The following is a 20,449-nucleotide window of genomic DNA, read 5'->3' as shown; positions in this document are numbered from 1 at the left end:
GGCCGGCAGCTTTTAGCCAAGGTGTCTAACCTGGGCTTTATTTCCAGTTCCCCATGTACTGGTTCAGCCTTCCTGCTATTCTGAAGGGCTGGATGGACCGGGTGCTCACACTTGGATATGCCTACACTGATGAAAGGAGATACAGCCAGGGGCTCTTCAAGGTGACCTTTAAATGACATTTAATGACCTCTAAATGGCTTATTTGAACCGTCAAGCATATGTGGCACTCTTCTTCAGGACAAGAAGGTTGTGCTGTCTTTCACCACCGGCTCCCTGGAGTCCATGTTCAGCGCTGATGGCATCAACGGAGACATGAACGTCACCCTGTGGCCGCTTCAGGTATTCTCCACGTGAACATGTCACGCTGTTGACGGCTCCAAACGCTAAACATGGACGTCTCTGCAGAACGGCATCCTGCACTACTGCGGCTTCCAAGTGCTGGCGCCTCAGATCTTCTGGGCTCCGTCTCGTGTCCCCAAAGAGGCTTGCGCCACCATGCTGGAGGCCTGGCGTGCACGACTTCAAGGTCTCCTGGAGGAGGCCCCGCTGGCCTTCACTCCCATGGACTCCTTTGACGGAGACAAGGGCTTCCAGCTGAAGCCCGAGGTCCAGGAGAAACATGCAAACCAGGAGTTTGGCCTCACTGTGGGAACCCACCTGGGGAAGCGGGTGCCACCCAGCCAGATGAGGGCTGGAGTTTGAACTTTGGTGTCCTGTCTCTACTGAATAAAAACAGCCTCCCAAGACTACTCTGCATCTGTTCTCAATTATTGACCGTAAGACCGGTTCTTCCAGGACCACAATCCTTCAACTGAAGTCTAGATTACCAGAGTTCTTTAACGTAAGGAAATTAAAATGGCTGACAAAGTTCAAATATCTAAATCTTCCAAGAATTTTTCCATTTTTTTTTTTTTGCAAAAAGACCAAATGGCAGAAAAATCATCTAAATGTGGCTGAAAGAAATTCAGTTCTAAGTTGAGGCCAGCAAAGCCTTCTCTGCTGGCCTACATTTAATACTTCAATTCCTTTTTTCCATGAAAATGTAAATTTGTCCTATTTTGTCACATTGCCAAGCTGCACTGATTCTAGAATTTTTAGTCCAATCAGGGCCTTCAGTAACAAGAGTGCAGGCTCATGTAACTTAAACACCAATCATGTTGAAGTTAATTGGTTCCAGGCCATAAGTGAATTTGTGAGACTTTATTGGAATATTTTTGTATTTAGAGCATAAACCTGTTTGACTTTCTAAATGTCTACTTTATTAGAGCCCTGTAGACATGAAATAGCACCCCTATAATCACCTTTATACATTACTCAACTGTAATGTGCAGGGATAAGAGTCAGCCATGGCTTTAAATGACTTTGTGGTATTCTAAACTTAAAATGGAAAGAAGTCAAAAACTTACCACTTCCACACAGAATGGGAGACCTTTTCACTCTCAGGTCAGACATACCGTGACTGACTCAATGCAGTGATGGTAATCTTGTCATGTCTCGATAACCAATTACCGATAATACTACAGATGTCAGATTGGCCTCACAGGGCCAGCTAGCTGGCCTATAATATTTTCATTCTCAGAGTAAAACTGTTCTATCCATGTTATGTCCACAATGGCTGACAAATTGACATCTCCAGTGAGAAGATGTAAGGTTTTGTCATGTTTTATATCAAGCTGGCCAGGTTGAGTTGTGAACTTGACAAAAAAAAAAGTAGCCCCATAGCTTAGTGGCTAACAGAGGGACAGTTTGGATCCCAGCCACAAGCTTAAAAATAAAAATGTCACCATCGAATGCCAACAGGCCACCAATAACCCTTTATGGTGACAAATTTACCTTTGAACAAATTCCATACCAATTTGATAAAGTTGGACAAGCATCCTGCACTGCAGGATCTTGGGCAACTACACAATTCCGAAGACCGTTGAAGGATTGTGGTTCTGGAAGAACCGGTCTTACGGTCAATAATTGAGAACAGATGCAGAGTAGTCTTGGGAGGCTGTTTTTATTCAGTAGAGACAGGACACCAAAGTTCAAACTCCAGCCCTCATCTGGCTGGGTGGCACCCGCTTCCCCAGGTGGGTTCCCACAGTGAGGCCAAACTCCTGGTTTGCATGTTTCTCCTGGACCTCCGGCTTCAGCTGGAAGCCCTTGTCTCCGTCAAAGGAGTCCATGGGAGCGAAGGCCAGCGGGGCCTCCTCCAGGAGACCTTGAAGTCGTGCACGCCAGGCCTCCAGCATGGTGGCGCAAGCCTCTTTGGGGACACGAGACGGAGCCCAGAAGATCTGAGGCGCCAGCACTTGGAAGCCGCAGTAGTGCAGGATGCCGTTCTGCAGAGACGTCCATGTTTAGCGTTTGGAGCCGTCAACAGCGTGACATGTTCACGTGGAAAATACCTGAAGCGGCCACAGGGTGACGTTCATGTCTCCGTTGATGCCATCAGCGCTGAACATGGACTCCAGGGAGCCGGTGGTGAAAGACAGCACAACCTTCTTGTCCTGAAGAAGAGTGCCACATATGCTTGACGGTTCAAATAAGCCATTTCGAGGTCATTAAATGTCATTTAAAGGTCACCTTGAAGAGCCCCTGGCTGTATCTCCTTTCATCAGTGTAGGCATATCCAAGTGTGAGCACCCGGTCCATCCAGCCCTTCAGAATAGCAGGAAGGCTGAACCAGTACATGGGGAACTGGAAATAAAGCCCAGGTTAGACACCTTGGCTAAAAGCTGCCGGCCTGAGGACTATACCTGAAAGATGACCAGATCCGCCTGGCTGAGTTTACGTTGCTCCTCCACGATATCAGCGGACAGTTTTCCTTCCTCCCACGCCAGTTTGGTCTCCTCAGCATAACGGAAGTGTTCAGGGTTCTTGACCTCACCTAAAGAGATGACATGGAGACGACGCGTGAGAAGCACCCGTGTCATTTAGGAAGTATTTTTTGCAGTAAAAGTGTCCACAGATTGAGTACCGTTGATGTCCTCAGGGGTGGCAGAGGCTTTGAACTTCATGGCATAGAGGTCAGACACTTGCACCGTGCAACCCTGAGCAGTCAGAACCTCCACGGCAGCGTCTTTGGCCGCAGCATTGAACGAGCCGGAGCTCTGATGGGCGTACACGATGAGGACGTTCTTTGCTGGCGACACAAGAAGAGAAGACACAATATTAGTAAAATAATAAACTAGATGGTCTGCAGTCACACTTACCCATGTCGGAATCGGACTCCTGTTATCACTGAGGTGAGTAATACAGGTTCCAGGGTGCTTTTATACAGGAAGTCTCATGAGGCCGCCGGTTGTCACACAGGTGCTTGCAATCAGCAATTAAAGCCAATTAAGGCCATCAGCCAATAAGGTGACACTCTGCATCAGGGGTATGCAATTTTTTTTGGATAGCATACACCCACAACCTCACAGCTAGGAGACCAGGGTTCAATTCCACCCTCGGTTGCAAATGGATTTTGATACTGTAGCTAATCATCAATGGTTTTAGGTCAATATAAGGCTTAATAAAATACAAATAATATGACTCAATTTGGGTGACCAGATGTCCTCTTTTACCAGGACATGTCCTGCTTTGACCCTTGGGAATCTCTGTGTGGAGTTTCCATGTTCTCCCCATGCGTTACTCCGGTTTCCTCCCACATTCCAAAAACATGCTAGGTTAATTAGCCACTCCAAATTGTCCATAGGTATGAATGTGAGTGTGAATGGTTGTTTGTCTATATGTGCCCTGTGATTGGCTGGCCACCAGTCCAGGGTGTACCCCGCCTCTTGTCCGAAGACAGCTGGGATAGGCTCCAGCACCCCCGCGACCCTCGTGAGGATAAGCGGTAGAAAATGAAAGAACGAATAAATGTCTTAAATGACTTATTTATTCTTCGTTCATCTACTATATTGGGCGACACGAGTGTAAAGTTGAATATAGGGGTGCTATTTCATATCTAGAGAGCTCTAATAAAGGTAAAAAACTTTTTTAGGTTGTAACTACAAAAATAGGGTATGAGGATCAGAGTCCAGTGTGGACCCCGCCTCTCGCCCAAAGACAGCTGGGATTAGGCTCCAGCACCCCTTGCGACCCTGGTGAGGAAAAGCGGTAGAAAATGAATGAATGAATGAATGTCTTAAATGACTTATTTATTCTTCGTTGAATGAATGAATGAGTGTAAAGGTGACTGTAGGGGTGTTATTTAAGGTCTAGAGGACTATAATAATGTTAAAAAATATACTTAGAAGGTAATGAACGGGTTCTCGGCTGCACGGCGGTCGAGTGGTTAGCGCGCAGACCTCACAGCTAGGAGGTCCAGGTGTACCAGTCCAGGGTGTACCCTGCCTCTCGCCAAAAGACAGCTGGGGTAGGCTCCAGCACCCCTGTAACCCTCGTGAGGATAAGCGGTAGAAAAATAATGAATGTTGCGATGCACCTTAGCGCGCAGGCCTCACAGCTAGGAGTCCTGGGTTCAATTCCACCCTCGGCCATCTCTGTGTGGAGTTTGCATGTTCTCCCCGTGCATACGTGGGTTTTCTCCGGGTACTCCGGTTTCCTCCCACATTCCAAAAACATGCTAGGTTAATTAGCCACTCCAAATTGTCCATAGGTATGAATGTGAGTGTGAATGGTTGTTTGTCTATATGTGCCCTGGGATTGGCTGGCCACCAGTCCGGGGTGTACCCCGCCTCTCGCCCCAAGACAGCTGGGATAGGCGACAAGCGGTAGAAAATGAATGAATGAATGAGTGTAAAGGTGACTGTAGGGGTGTTATTTAAGGTCTAGAGGACTCTAATAATGTTAAAAAATGTACTTAGAAGGTAATGAACGGGTTCTCGGCTGCACGGCGGTCGAGTGGTTAGCGTGCAGACCTCACAGCTAGGAGGTCCAGGTGTACCAGTCTGGGATAGGCTCCAGCACCATCGCGACCCTCGTGAGGATAAGCGGTAGAAAATGAATGAATGAATGAATGCACCCACAATCCTAGTGAGGTTGAGCCCCATAGAAAATGGATGGATGGGTATCACCTGACAAACTATTTTTTGACAGCTTTGAAACAAAAAAATAATTTTTCTCAGCATTGTTTCATCTAAAGTCATGAATAAATGTAACATCTTGTTACTGACAAAGCACCCAACCTCACTTAATAATACTTGCAGTGTCTTCGCTGCCTTGAGGAACACTTTAACAGCAGACAAGAACAAAGTTTGGTCTTCAGTAAGAACCAAAAGCTGGAGGACATGATGAACAAAGCTCTCTTGGTCCTTCAAAAAAGAAGCGCCTGTAATTCATTTTTAAGGCCTCAAGTTGAAAGCTCGAATGAGTCAACTTCATGTTAGTGCTTCACTTTGAACAAATCATCTTCACTCGCCATCTGGTTTCAAGCGTCCGCTTCCTCTTTTGCAAGCGGGCAGAGAGTCTGTTTGGAAGCGGAGTGGTCCTTTCCACAACAAGTCACAATCAGTGGAAGTGTGTGGAGATGCTCGGATTTTGGTATGGAAGAAGTGACACGTGCGGCCACATGACAAGATAGCCTGAGTCAGCGCTGCGTTTAAAAGCATACATATACACCGTAAACCCCAATGTTCAAAGTACTTCAATAAATGAAGTTATGCGTACTCAAAGTTCTTTAAAAAGTTCTAATAACTCAATTATGTCAAGTTCATTTAACATGTTGTTCCATTTTGAGTACTTTTAACTAATATGTTTTGATTAAATTGAGATTAAGATTAATTTCCAACTTAAGACTTAAATCCAAATACTTAAAATAATTAATTGGTATAGTAAAATATAGTAAACTTAAATTTTTCTTAAAAGTTCTACTTATAAATGTTGATTGCCAGTTGTCTTTTCAGTTCATTTAACTTTTGATTAATATGAATATGAAGAGGCTGCACGGTGGATGAGTGGTTAGCGCGCGGACCTCACAGCTTGGAGACCAGGGTTCGATTCCACCCTCGGTTGCAAATGCATTTTGATGCTGTAGCTAGTCATCAATGGCTTTAGGTCAATATAAGGCTTAATAAAATACAAATAATATGACTCAATTTGGGTGACCAGATGTCCTCTTTTACCAGGACATGTCCTGCTTTGACGCTTGGGAATCTCTGTGTGGAGTTTGCATGTTTTCCCGCGCATGCGTGGGTTTCCTCCCACATTCCAAAAACATGCTAGGTTAATTAGCCACTCCAAATTGTCCATAGGTATGAATGTGAGTGTGAATGGTTGTTTGTCTACATATATGTGTCCTGTGATTGGCTGGCCACCAGTCCAGGGTGTACCCCGCCTCTCGACTGAAGACAGCTGGGATAGGCTCCAGCACCCCCTGCGACCCTCGTGAGGATAAGCGGTAGAAAATGAATGAATGAATGAGTGTAAAGGTGACTGTAGGGGTGTTATTTAAGGTCTAGAGGACTCTAATAATGTTAAAAAATGTACTTAGAAGGTAATGAACGGGTTCTCGGCTGCACGGTGGTCGAGTGGTTAGCGCGCAGACCTCGCAGCTAGGAGGTCCAGGTGTACCAGTCCAGGGTGTACCTCGCCTCTCGCCCAAAGACAGCTGGGATAGGCTCCAGCCCCCCCTTAACCCTTGTAAGCGGTAGAAAATGAATGAATTTTGCGATGCACGTTAGCGCGCAGGCCTCACAGCTAGGAGTCCTGGGTTCAATTCCACCCTCGGCCATCTCTGTGTGGAGTTTGCATGTTCTCCCCGTGCATGCGTGGGTTTTCTCCGGGTACTCCGGTACTTATAAAAAAAGTGTCTATTAAACATGAATAAATCAAACCAAGAATCAATTAATAATAAATCCATTGCATCATATAGATTGGTATTGTGTAGGTTACACATGCACACCTTATTCCTATGAAAAGAGTTGAAATAAGAACGGAAATGAAAGAATGGAGAATGCATGGCAGAGAAAATGCGAAAAAGAAAGCTATTTCTCTTTTCACCCCAAAATTACCCCAAAAAAGTATATTTAATATCAACTCCAAATATATATATATATATATATATACTCAAATGTTTGGCAACTGATTGCCTCACTTTTTTGAGTTCTGCTAAAGTATTCGTGTTTACAGTGTATCCCAATTCCGTCAAAGCCTTGTTGGATTTCCAATAGCCGGATTTTGAAGTGTAGTGTTTACATGTGACGACTAGCGACCAGTCTCTGATCTATTGTCCATCCCACTCTCCCATTGTCTGCCCACTCCTCCCACCAGCCAGGCAATGCAAAGCCATTTTCTGATGCCTCAATAGCAGGAAGTGGGCACCGGCTCACCGCTCTCCGGAAAGGTTAGTCCTGCTTTTCTGGAAAACCCAAATACACACACCGAGACGCAAGGGAGCGACATAATGGTCATGGTGATGCGTGGCGCCTTGGGCAGATTTGTTCACAATTCTCTTTTGTGGGACCCTAAAATGTCTGTAGCGCTAACACGTAGCCACCTAAAGGCTGGATTGTGTTCTTTTATAGCTAATGTGAATTAATGTGAGTGTGAATGGTTGTTGTTATATGTGCCATGTGATTGGCTGGTCACCAGTCCAGGGTGTACCCCGTCTCTCGCACCGAAGACAGCTGGGATAGGCTTCAGCACCCCCACGACCCTCGTGAGGAAGTGGTAGAAAATGAAAGAACGAATGAATGTCTTAAATTACTTATTTATTCTTCGTTCATCTACTATATTGGGCGACACAAGTGTAAAGTTCAATATAGGGGTGCTATTTCACATCTAGAGAGCTCTAATAAAGGTAAAACAACTTATTTAGGTTGTAACTACAAAAATAGGGTATGAGTATCAGAGTCCAGGGTGGACCCCGCCTCTCGCCGGAAGACAACTGGGATAGGCTCCAGCATCCCCCGCGACCCTCGTGAGGATAAGTGGTAGAAAATGAATGAATGAATGAATGAATATTTTAAATGACTTATTTATTCTTCGTTCATCTGCTATAGTGGGCGACACGAGTGTAAAGTTGAATATAGGGGTGCTATTTCATATCTAGAAAGCTCTAATAAAGGTAAAACAACTTATTTAGGTTGTAACTACAAAAATAGGGTATGAGTATCAGAGTCCAGGGTGGACCCCGCCTCTCGCCCGGAGACGGCTGGGATAGGCTCCAGCCCCCCCGCGACCCTCGTGAGGAAGTGGTAGAAAATGAATGAATGTCTTAAATGACTTATTTATTCTTCGTTCATCTACTATATTGGGCGACACGAGTGTAAAGTTGAATATAGGGGTGCTATTTCATATCTAGAGAGCTCTAATAAAGGTAAAACAACTTATTTAGGTTGTAACTACTAAAATAGGGTATGACTATCAGAGTCCAGGGTGTACCCCGCCTCTCGCTCGAAGACAGCTGGGATAGGCTCCAGCACCCCCGCGACCCTCGTGAGGAAAAGCGGTAGAAAATGAAAGAACGAATGAATGTCTTAAATGACTTATTTATTCTTCGTTCATCTACTACGTATATTGGGCGACACAAGTGTAAAGTTGAATATAGGGGTGCTATTTCATATCTAGAGAGCTCTAATAAAGGTAAAATAACTTATTTAGGTTGTAACTACAAATATAGAGTATGAGTATCAGAGTCCAGGGTGGACCCCGCCTCTCGCCCGGAGACAGCTGGGATAGGCTCCAGCACCCCCGCGACCCTCGTGAGGAAGTGGTAGAAAATGAAAGAACGAATGAATGTCTTAAATGACTTATTTATTCTTCGTTCATCTACTATAGTGGGCGACACGAGTGTAAAGTTGAATATAGGGGTGTTATTTCATATCTAGAGAGCTCTAATAAAGGTAAAACAACTTATTTAGGTTGTAACTACAAAAATAGGGTATGAGTATCAGAGTCCAGGGTGGACCCCGCCTCTCGCCGGAAGACAGCTGGGATAGGCTCCAGCACCCCCGCGACCCTCGTGAGGAAAAGCGGTAGTAAATGAATGAATGAATGAATGTCTTAAATGACTTATTTATTCTTCGTTCATCAACTATAAGTATTAAGTTGACTATAGGGGTGTTATTTCATGTCTAGAGAGCTCTAATAAATAGGCTATGAGTATCAGAGCCGTGACAGGTGGGACAGCAGCAGCGTTTAAGTGTGTGCTTTGAATTATTCCATGGCGGGATGCTGTGTCTCTTTGTCAAAACACATAAAGTTATGGGATGTCAGGCTTTTAGAAATGCCGGCGCGTCCGTTATGGCAATTCTGAATGATGTCTGTGTAAAAGATGTTTAAGGGCTAAGGGCTAAACCGGACCACAGAGGCTGCAGCATACGGTGTGGTTTTTCGTGGGGGGGACACTGTGCTCGGATGTCAGAGTGAATTCCTCAGTTCCGTAATGATGGCGAGCACACAATGGCCGCACTGTGACACGGCGGGAAAAAGGGGGGCATTTCAGTAAACATAAAAAACGGTTCTAGGAGCACCAAACCTTTCCTGTCGCCAATCTTAATATAACCTTGCTTCAATTTCCTCAAGCATGTTGTAATTGAGTGAGTTTTGAAACCGCGACGATGGACCGTACGCCGTAATTCACCTCATTTCTTAGCCGACCTCTGGTCTCCCCCTTCATTTTAGCATCTCAGTCACACTTTCTCCGGGCTGTGGGTCTCAGTGTTTAATAGCCGGCTTGTTGTTAACCCTGTGGCATGTGACACGGACACAGAGACCCATTTAGCAACGGCCCAGAACACATCTGGCTCTGCTAGACGTGATTGAATCGATTAGTCAAACCTCACCTCAATTCTAAGTGTGGAGCACTTTTAATAATCATTCATTCATTCATTCATTTTCATTCATCTTGCATTCAGAGTGCGTAGAACATTTGGATCACTTTCACATTTTGTGTGTGTTGGTCGAATTGGAGGACTGTCATCCCTCCTAGGCTGTATTTTTTTTTTCCATAGAAGACAATATAACATCGCTTACCAATCGTGGTTTCAGATGTGTTTTTACCATACCAATTTAACAATTTTTCAGCCCGAAAATGAGCATTAGGCGTTAATGGCAGTTAATGCAGTTATATTTACATCATTGCTTTAGCGGTGACCTCAATGCTAATTATTCAACAAATAGTTAGTGATATAAGGGCAATTTGTCTGTGATGGCAGCCATGTTTTTCGACCAATCTTGCTCAAATTTCACTGAGCTATGTGACAAATTTCAAGTCATTCTCATGTCTTTGGTCCCTGCAGTGATTTCGCAACCTGCCACTTGCACAATGTGGTGTAAACAAAAAATAATAGGCGTATAAATGTGACTATAGGGGTGTTATTTATGTCTACAAGGCTCTGATAATGGTAGAAATCGTATTTAGAATGTCATCAACAGATTTCGTAAGCGCTAACTACAAAAATATTCCATTTTCTATGCCGCTTATCCTCACAAGTTCCGCGGTGGGTGCTGGAGCCTATCCCAGCTGTCTTCGGGCAAGAGGTGGAATATGTTTTTGAAACATACTCCGCACATGCACTTTATTTTATTTATGTCTTAAATGAGGCTGCACGGCAATCAAGTGGTAAGCGCACAGACCTCACAGCTAGGAGACCAGGGTTCAATTCCACCCTCGGCCATCTCTGTGTGGAGTTTGCATGTTCTCCCACGTGCATGCGTGGGTTTTCTCCGGGTTTTCCGGTTTCCTCCCACATTCCAAAAACATGCTAGGTTAATTAGCCACTCCAAATTGTCCATAGGTATGTGACAAATTTCAAGTCATTCTCATCTCTTGGGTCCCTGCAGTGATTTCGCAGCCTACCACTTGCACAACAAAAAATAATAGGCGTATAAATGTGACTATAGGGGTGTTATTTATGTCTACAGGGCTCTGATAATGGTAAAAATCGTATTTAGAATGTCATCAACAGGTTTTAACTACAAAAATATTCAATTTTCTATGCCGCTTATCCTCATGATGTGATGCTGGAGCCTATCCCAGCTGTCTTGTATGTTTTTGAAACATACTCCGCACATGCACTGCACATGCATGTGGAACAGTCAAGATGTGGCATGATATGCTGCTCGGCTCCGTGCTCCAAAAAAGGCCATTTTAAAGGAGAGCTATGAAAACGGCTGAGGAGTTAGCGGATGGATATACGTACGTACGTAAGCGGGGCTGCCGGTGCATGTCTGCTTCTCATTATGGAGGTATAGAAAGGATTCAGAGAGGAGTGCAAAGGCCGCCAGTATACTTTATCTCCTCTGACTCACGAACCCACCGTCCAAAGACGCCTCTGGACCTCCCAGCCACGCCGTCCATCTCTGTCTGTACGTATGATGGCTCACATCAGGCTGCACGTACCAGGCACTCCATACATCACAGCCTAAATGGAGGCCAGGCAGGCATGATGTCCATTCGTCAAAACCAAAGCGGCAGGCCTTCCTTGCCTGGATCCCATCAGAGGCAGTCCATCTAGTCAAGTGCCTGTTATGGGAAGTGTGTGTGGGGGGGGGGGGTTTGACTTGTGGAACCGCTTGGGGGTGCAGAAACATGCCTCCACTGAACACTGAAAACACTAATGAGCAAAAAGTGTTTGAAAAGCCTGCTTGTGGAAAAGGTTTCCTGTGTATTTTCACACAAAAGAAGGATGGAGACGAGGATGAAAAGGCCTGAAAGACACATCCTGCACCACTTGGTAAAAAAAAGAGGAAGGAGGCTGTGATTGTTTTTTTGTTTTTTTCACACACGGTGGAACTTGTATTTGTAAACCTGTTCCTCCGCAGCTGCCGAAACATTTTTTTTTAATCATTATTCTATCCAGCTGTTCAGTTTGCCATCACAGTATCTTAGCATCACATCCTGGTCATTTCCACGTGCAATGCTATGTCAACACGGGGATTTGGTGAGAAATAAACCTATTAACATGTCTTACATCCTTTCCCACCAAAGACAAATGGAAGCCTTTTCAATGGTCCCAATAAAAGGCCCGCTCTATATTTCATCATCAGGCAACGTAGACCCTCACCTGTCATGATGGGGAACAAATTATAATAATAATAACATTCATTCATTCATTCATTTTCTACCGCTTATCCTCACGAGGGTCGCAGGGGTGCTGGAGCCTATCCCAGCTGTCTTCGAGCGAGAGGCGGGGTCCACCCTGGACTCTGATACTCATACCCTATTTTTGTAGTTACAACCTAAATAAGTTGTTTTACCTTTATTAGAGCCCTCTAGATATGAAATAACACCCCTATATTCAACTTTACACTCGTGTCGCCCAATTTAGTAGATGAACGAAAAATAAATAAGTCATTTAAGACATTCATTCATTCATTCATTTTCTACTGCTTATCCTCACGAGGGTCGTGGGGGGTGCTGGAGCCTATCCCAGCTGTCTTCGAGTGAGAGGCGGGGTCCACCCTGGACTCTGATCCTCATACCCTATTTTTGTAGTTACAACCTAAACAAGTAGTTTTACTTTTATTAGAGCTCTCTAGATATGAAATAACACCCCTATATTCAACTTTACACTTGTGTCGCCCAATATAGTAGATGAGCGAAGAATAAATAAGTCATTTAAGACATTCATTCATTCATTCATTTTCTACCGCTTTTCCTCACGAGGGTCGCGGGGGTGCTGGAGCCTATCCCAACTGTCTTCGAGCGAGAGGCGGGGTCCACCCTGGACTCTGATACTCATACCCTATTTTTGTAGTTACAACCTAAATAAGTAGTTTTACTTTTATTAGAGCTCTCTAGATATGAAATAACACCCCTATATTCAACTTTACACTCGTGCCGCCCAATTTAGTAGATGAAAGAAGAATAAATAAGTCATTTAAGACATTCATTCATTCATTTATTTTCTACCGCTTATCCTCACGAGGGTCGCGGGGGTGTTGGAGCCTATCCCAGCGAGTACACCCTGGACTGGTGACCAGCCAATCCCAGGGCACATATAGACAAACAACCATTCACACTCACATTCATACCTCTGGACAATTTGGAGTGGAGCTTATTAAATCCTACCCCTCCATCTGTTGCATTTGTTCACTTCCTGCTTTCTTAATATGGTTTAAGGAATTTTTAGTTTTTTTAATTTTTAATTTTTTTTTAGAATTTTTTTATTTAAAAAATTAAAAATTAAAAATTAAAAATTAAAATTTTTTTAAATTAAAAAAATATATATTTTAATTTTTTTTTTTTTAAATGTATTTTTAAATTTTTGGCCAAAATGGATCCCACTGTGGAAAAATAAGCCAGTCACGACTACTCTTCTATTTTTTGAGCCACATCTTGAGACAACATGTGACAATCTCCTTGACCTGACTGATGTTGACCACTGCTTTTATTTCTACATTTTATTGCCGAATTTGACCATTTTTGATCTTCATATGCTGTTTTTACCTTCCACGGCTTCACGTGCTTCCCCGATGATGATGATGATGATGATGATGATGTTTCCTGTCAGCTTTGTCTTGCCATTTGATCTACCACTTCTAATGACTTGTGAATGTGTGTATGCTATATAAATAAAGTTTGATTGATTGACTTAGTGGAAACCGCCTTTTAAGAGCGGGAGCCCCTCACTCGGGGCCGCAGTCACAGAGGATTTCAACTCCAGATGCTTCCCTGGTCGTCACATCCTGACTGCTGCAAATCCGCCTTGACTTGCGTGTATGCTGCGAGACCACGTTAGGAACCACCTGGGATCCATTTGATTTTTCCTTCTTTTTCTCCTCCGGGTTATTTTTCAGTGGTGATGTACTGTACATCACCATGTAGATGGTTTCTCATCGAGGTCTTTCATTATAGTAGTCCATCAGCATATTTATTCAACCAGGCCTGTGTGAGTTGTGTTTACATCCAATAAAGCCTGCGGTGTTTGAGTTTCCACGCAAGGCCGAGTGCTCGGGAAGCACGACATTTCACGCTTGCAAGTGGAATGTCATTTTGTTTACACTGAAGTGACTTGTTTAGCTTTTAATGTCCGCAAACGTGATCCAGTGAGGGTATGACAAATTGGAGCAGGGGTCGGGAACCTTTTTGGCTACGAGAGCCATGAAGGCCAGATATTTTAAAATGTGTATCTGTGAGAGCCATATACATTTTTTTAAACATTGAATGCAATAAAATGTGTGCATTTTTATGTAAGACCAACAGTTTTAGATATAATGGGCTCTAATTACGTAGACCAGGCACACTACCCCACGCCAAGGGGGTGTGGCCAGCACACTTTCGTGAGCAGCGCAGTGTCTAATAATAAATCAAATACTTGTTGCCATTAATACAACTTCTGCTGCTGCATGGTTTTGCACCGTACTCCGTATATTTCATTCTTTTGGCCATCTTTGCCAGAAGGCTTGGTTCTGCAGCTTTAGCTAGGCGACTATTTGACTAAAGGAGGAAAGTCTACATTTACATGTTGACATCTCAATGACCGAGGTAGACTACCGCATTATCCAATAATAATCGAGTTTTGGTGTTTGACCTGGAAAATATCATCAAGAAAGATGGATATGGTCGGCCGTATTGCAGTAGAAAATAGATGGACGGATTAAAATGCATAAGAAAGTTGTTAATTTTGAATATTATTTTTAACAGTCATTTCTGTGATGGTTTACTTTAAAATGTTAGCAAAAATAAATTTTTATTGTGGTAAGAAATGCTTGAGAGCCAGATACAGTCATCAAAAGAGCCCTACCTGGCTCCCGAGCCATAGGTTCCCTACCTCTGAATTAGAGGCTTTTGTCATTGTTTGTTTGTACAGTACGCTTAGAAACCCTTCGGCACAGCCACACACAACATTAAAGTAGACACAGATTGCTTGAATTAACAATAACATATGGATGAACAGGATATATATACAAACCATGGTTATTTATGCACCGAACATCCATAAGAACGATGATATTTCTGACTAAATTAAAGCCAATTTGCATATTTACAAGTACTATCATAAATCTATAAATGGGAATGTCGGAAAGGCAGAATTCCAGTTCAAAAGATGTCAGGGATGTAAACATCTGTGACATCAGCATATCCATACAAAGAAACATCATGTCTTTCATTGATTTGCCTTGAGGGAGCCAGTCTAGGGACAACCCCAATGGCTCTACTACAGACCCTTGGGGAACACCACTCTTGACAGGAGCGGATGATGCATTGCCGTTCTAAAAGGAGACAGAATGTTCTTATCAATAAATTTGACCACGAAAAATTTGACCCCACTCAAGTGTCTCGGTGCGACTAATGGACGGCAGCCATCGATTGTTCCCTGCAGCCATTATTGACCTTCAGAGGCGAGGTCTCCATTTTGTAAAAACTCAATTTTGCTACAAGGAATTTGAAAATATATTTTTTTATAACTTTAAGAATTGGGTCCAGATCGATGATGCAGACAGCACTTATTTTAATAATCTTATAATGATAGGACTCATTATCATATCATGCGCTGACAGCAGAAATGAGGTCAAGCTGTCCTGCTAAGAGAGATGGATACCAGAGAAACCTGTAATTACAGTCATGGAACTTTCAAAATGAGTCCAAATCTGCCGTCAAATGATATAATAACTTTTCATGGCAAGCATTCTTACATATAAATACTAGTAGGTCCTTGATTGCATCGTTAGCGACCTAGTTTCTAGCAGGTTCTGAAGGGATTTTGAAGGGATTGTGTCCAAATCTGTCGGACTCAAACCAGGTATTGCAGGTTGGCTGATTAGTCTTTGGCGGTAATGGGTCCTGACCTGAAGGAGGTCCTGAAGGAGACTGCTTCAAGTACTGTCAGATTTCAGTCAATAACAGCGGACAACTCAGTCTAGGGTGACCGTATTTTCATTACCAAAACCAATATTTTCTGGAACTTGGCAAGTATCGGAGGATTACAGTAATAATGACACCAAAACACATGTATGGAGGAATATTTACATTTTGTTTTTACAATTTTTTTCACTTTTTTTTCACTTTTTTTTAATATTAGTAAATGATGGAATACTTTTGTTAGCATGTAGGCTACACGGTCAAGAGATCAGGAAGACCTGGGTTCGATTCTTTGTGGAGTTTGCATGTTCTCCGCGTGTGTGCGTGGGTTTTCGCTAGCTACTCCGGTTTCCTCCCACATTCCAAAAAAAACATGCTAGGTTAATTAGCCACTCCAAATTGTCCGTAGGTATGAATGTGAGTGTGAATGGTTGTTTGTCTATATGTGCCCTGTGATTGGCTGGCCACCAGTTTAGGGTGTACCCCGCCTCTCGCCCCAAGTCAGCTGGGATAGACTCCAGCACCCCCGCGACCCTCGTGAGGAAAAGCGGTAGTAAATAAATGAATGAATGAATGTTTTAAATGACTTATTTATTCTTCGTTCATCTACTATATTGGGCGACACAAGTGTAAAGTTGAATATAGGGGTGCTATTTCATATCTAGAGAGCTCTAATAAAGGTAAAACAACTTATTTAGGTTGTAACTACAAAATAAAATAAATGAATGAATGAATGTCTTAAATGACTTATTTATTCTTCGTTCATTCAAAATGAATGAATGAATGTCCTGCTTTTGGTTCCATGCGGACAACATGTTGAATTAGTCTTGCAAGAAGCCAAAGACGTAAGAAAAACATATGTAAGCAGTGAAAGAGCTCATGACACCAAAATAGAAAAACAAAATGAATCATTTTTGTCATACTGCTGTCATAGAGAAATAAACAACTGTGAAATACTGTACGAGTGAAATGAAGTGGTGACATGATTTTGACACGCCCTCCAGCGAGTTTTCATCTTGGCTGTGACACGTTCCTGGAACGGGATTCAAACAAACAGCGTCATGAAGGTCATAGCAAAGCCAGGGAAGTAACATATTCACACATAATACAATAATAACATGAACTGATATTGTGATGTGATGACTATGATATAACACACACAAAATTGGCCATAAGTTTGTATTGTTGACGGACACAAAATACAAGATGACTGCTGATTTATTATTGTAAGATTCATACAATAGTTCCAGTAAAAACATTCATTCATTCATTTTCTACCGCTAATCCTCAAGATGGGTGGCGGGGGTGCTGGAGCCTATCCCAGCTGACTTGGGGCGAGAGGCGGGGTACACCCTGGACTGGTGGCCAGCCAATCACAGGGCACATATAGACAAACAACCATTCACACTATATAATGTATGCCAAGAGACAGTCAATGAATCATTCTTTCATTTTCGCGGGGGGTGCTGGAGCCTATCCCATCTGTCTTCGGGCGAGAGGCGGGGTACACCCTGGACTGGTGGCCAGCCAATCACAGGGCACATACAGACAAACAACCATTCACACTCACATTCATACCTATGGACAATTTGGAGTGGCTAATTAACCTAGCATGTTTTTGGAATGTGGGAGGAACCGAACATAAACATTCCAAAAAATGTAAATATTATTTATGTCTTAATTGTTTATGCCTTATATGTATTATTTTCTGTTATGTTTACTATAAATGTGTATAAAAGTGACTATAGGGGTGTTATTTCATGTCGAGAGGTCTCTAATAATGTTCATTCATTTTCTACCGCTTATCCTCATGAGGGTGGCATGAGGTGCTGGAGCCTATCCCAGCTGTCTGTGGGGCGAGAGGCGGGGTACACCCTGGACTGGTGGCCAGCCAATCACAGGGCACATATAGACAAACAACCATTCACACTCACATTCATACCTATGGACAATTTGGACGTGCATGTTTTTGGAATGTAGGAGGAAACCGGAGTAGCTAGCGAAAAACCCACGCACACACGGTGAGAACATGCAAACTCCACAAAGAATCGAACCCAGGTCTTCCTGATCTCCTGACCGTGTAGCCTACATGCTAACAAAAGTATTCCATTTACTAATATTAAATCCTACATTGCAGAAATTCACTTATCGCGGACGGGTTTATTGAATTTTATTTATACTGAGGACTAGCTTACCTTTGTCTCTCTTCGTGTTCGTCTTCACTTGTTGTGTGACCTCAATGAATCTGTCAGTACCTTCCTGCTACGCTGCTGACCATGACCAGCTGTGGTTCAGTCCATTGAGTATGTCTGTCATCTGTGAGGGCAGCAGTAACTCAAAGAAGAAGCCTGTTCAATTTCCCTTCAGCTAGCATACCCATAAGACATAACATGTCCTACAGAGATTATGCCAAAAATCGTGCAATAGCAAAGAAAATATCTTGCTCAGGGGGGGGGCGACGTCAGATAAGGACTTTTGAATGGCAGCACCTATGCATGGGCTGCACGACGACTATGGACGAGGCGTCCATCTCGTTTCGTAGCCCAGGGGAGCTGCGGAGGTAAATTAGTAATCCTACCCCGACATACCAGATGTGTGCTTGCTGATGCAAAGTTCACAGGTAAGGTTGCTAACTTTCACCCCTATTGTGTTGTCATGCGGGGCCAAAGAAAAATAGCCCATCGGCGACATTGGAATGCACTTGTGTGTTGGAGCGTTGACGCAGCGACTAGCATTACTTGGAGGTGTTGCTTTCCTCGCCTTTGGCTTCCATCTAGGACGGACTGGTATACGATAAATATCATAAATATCATGGCAAAAAACACCTTTTTTGGTCATTTTGCAATCATAGGAGGGCATGGCGTCATAGTTATTATACATCATCGCAGGCTTTCATTTGAAGTATCACTCTACACAAAGTATTACGTTACTGTAGCTAGTCATCAATGGCTTTAGGTCAATATAAGGCTCAATAAAATACAAACAATATGACTCAATTCGGGTGACCAGATGTCCTCTTTTACCAGGATACCTCGGCCATCTCTGTGTGGAGTTTGCATGTTCTCCCCGTGCATGCGTGGGTTTTCTCCGGGTACTCCGGTTTCCTCCCACATTCCAAAAACATGCTAGGTTAATTAGCCACTCCAAATTGTCCATAGGTATGAATGTGAGTGTGAATGGTTGTTTGTCTATATATGTGCCCTGGGATTGGCTGGCCACCAGTCCAGGGTGGACCCCGCCTCACGTCCCAAAGACAAAGCGGAAAAGCGGTAAAAAATGAATGAATGAATGAATGAACATTATTAGAGACCTCTCAACATGAAATAACACCCCTATAGTCACTTTTACACACATTTATAGTAAACATAACAGAAACTAATACATATAAGGCATAAACATTAAGACATAAATAATATTTACATTTTTTGGAATGTTTATGTTCGGTTCCTCCCACGTTCCAAAAACATAGCATGTTTTTGGAATTGTTATGGTTAATTGTTAATGGTTAATTGGCCACTCCAAATTGTCCATAGGTATGAATGTGAGTGTGAATGGTTGTTTGTCTATATGTGCCCTGTGATTGGCTGGCCACCAGGCCAGGGTGGACCCCGCCTCACGCCCCAAAGACAGCTGGGATAGGCTCCAGCATACCCATGACCCTCTTAAGGACAAGCGGCATAGAAAATTGACTATTTTTGTAGTTAGAGCATACAAAACCTGTTGATGAAAACCTGTTCTAAATATGATATTTACCATTATCAGAGCCCTGTAGACATAAATAACACCCCTATAGTCACCTTTATACACCAATTATTTTTTGTTTACACCACATTGTGCAAGTGGTAGGCTGCGAAATCAGTGCAGGGATTGACTTGAAATTTGTCACATAGCTTAGTGAAATTTGAGCAAGATTGGTCGAAAACATGGCTGCCATCACGGACAAACAACAAAATTGTTATGTTAAAAACACATCCTAAACCATGAATGCTAAGCGATGTTAGCCGGTGGTGGTGTTCTTTTATTGTCTTCTGTGAAAAAAAAAATAATTTACAGCCTAGGAGGGATGACCGTCCTCCAATTGAACCAACACACACAAAATGTGAAAGTGTTCCAAATGTTCTACGCACTCTGAACGCAACATTTCTCCCAGTGGGATCCAGTTAGCAACACTTCCTTGCTATAGTGTGTTCCAGCTCATTAGAGCGGCATTGACATGTTGACCTTAATGGGCTTCCAGCACAGCAGCAGGAAACATTTTTATGATAACGTGAAGAACAACAAGTGCACTTAGAACCCCCCCCCCTCCCAAAAAACACTTGGTAGTTTAGTCTGTTTTAAAGAGACAACTCACCCCCCTTCAAAATTTATGGTTTCTTCCTTGTTTGATGTTACCCTCCTCTTCCATGGCCATTTGGTGGAAATAAGATGTCTGGGTTATGGGACTAAGGATTTAGACCTCTTTATGACTCTGCTAATATGATAAAGATGTATGATTCTGGAAGGTAACATTTCAAAAATATGTTTATTATTGTAGTTGTAGTTTGCATTGGTTTAGAACCATGCTAATTCATCATATCACGTAGCTAAGTGTGTATGTTTTTGCATTATTAATGTATTAATGCCGGCTGCACCGCTGCAGTGGTTCACAGCTAGGAGACCCGAGTTCAATTCCACCCTCTGTGTGGAGTTTGCATGTTCTCCCCGTGCATGCGTGGGTTTTCTCCGGGTACTCCGGTTTCCTCCCACATTCCAAAAACATGCTAGGTT

At 43.2% G+C, this 20,449-nt stretch overlaps 2 protein-coding genes across 2 annotated transcripts in view; one reads left to right on the top strand and one right to left on the bottom strand.

The window, feature by feature from the left end:
* LOC131135948 (ribosyldihydronicotinamide dehydrogenase [quinone]-like) overlaps positions 1-749 on the top strand; it is a 1,336-nt gene extending 587 nt beyond the window's left edge. The window contains exons 4-6 of the mRNA XM_058082381.1: positions 48-161; positions 238-339; positions 406-749. Coding sequence (XP_057938364.1) covers positions 48-161; positions 238-339; positions 406-702 — 513 coding nt within the window. The 3' untranslated portion in view covers positions 703-749. The remainder of the gene's footprint in view (positions 1-47; positions 162-237; positions 340-405) is intronic.
* Positions 750-2,015: 1,266 nt separating this feature from the next.
* On the bottom strand, positions 2,016-3,292 carry LOC131135955 (NAD(P)H dehydrogenase [quinone] 1-like). Its single transcript, XM_058082390.1, has 6 exons — positions 3,201-3,292; positions 2,966-3,130; positions 2,745-2,875; positions 2,572-2,685; positions 2,394-2,495; positions 2,016-2,327 (listed from the first exon to the last, which is right to left on the bottom strand). The coding sequence occupies exons 1-6, from the start codon at positions 3,202-3,204 to the stop codon at positions 2,031-2,033; spliced, it is 813 nt and encodes a 270-aa protein (XP_057938373.1). The 5' UTR covers positions 3,205-3,292; the 3' UTR covers positions 2,016-2,030.
* Positions 3,293-20,449: the final 17,157 nt, after the last annotated feature.

This window comes from Doryrhamphus excisus, chromosome 9 (genome assembly GCF_030265055.1).
Source record: "Doryrhamphus excisus isolate RoL2022-K1 chromosome 9, RoL_Dexc_1.0, whole genome shotgun sequence".
Taxonomy (NCBI): domain Eukaryota; kingdom Metazoa; phylum Chordata; class Actinopteri; order Syngnathiformes; family Syngnathidae; genus Doryrhamphus; species Doryrhamphus excisus.
Note: the sequence above shows the minus strand (reverse complement) of the source record. Positions and strands in the feature narration are given on the sequence as shown.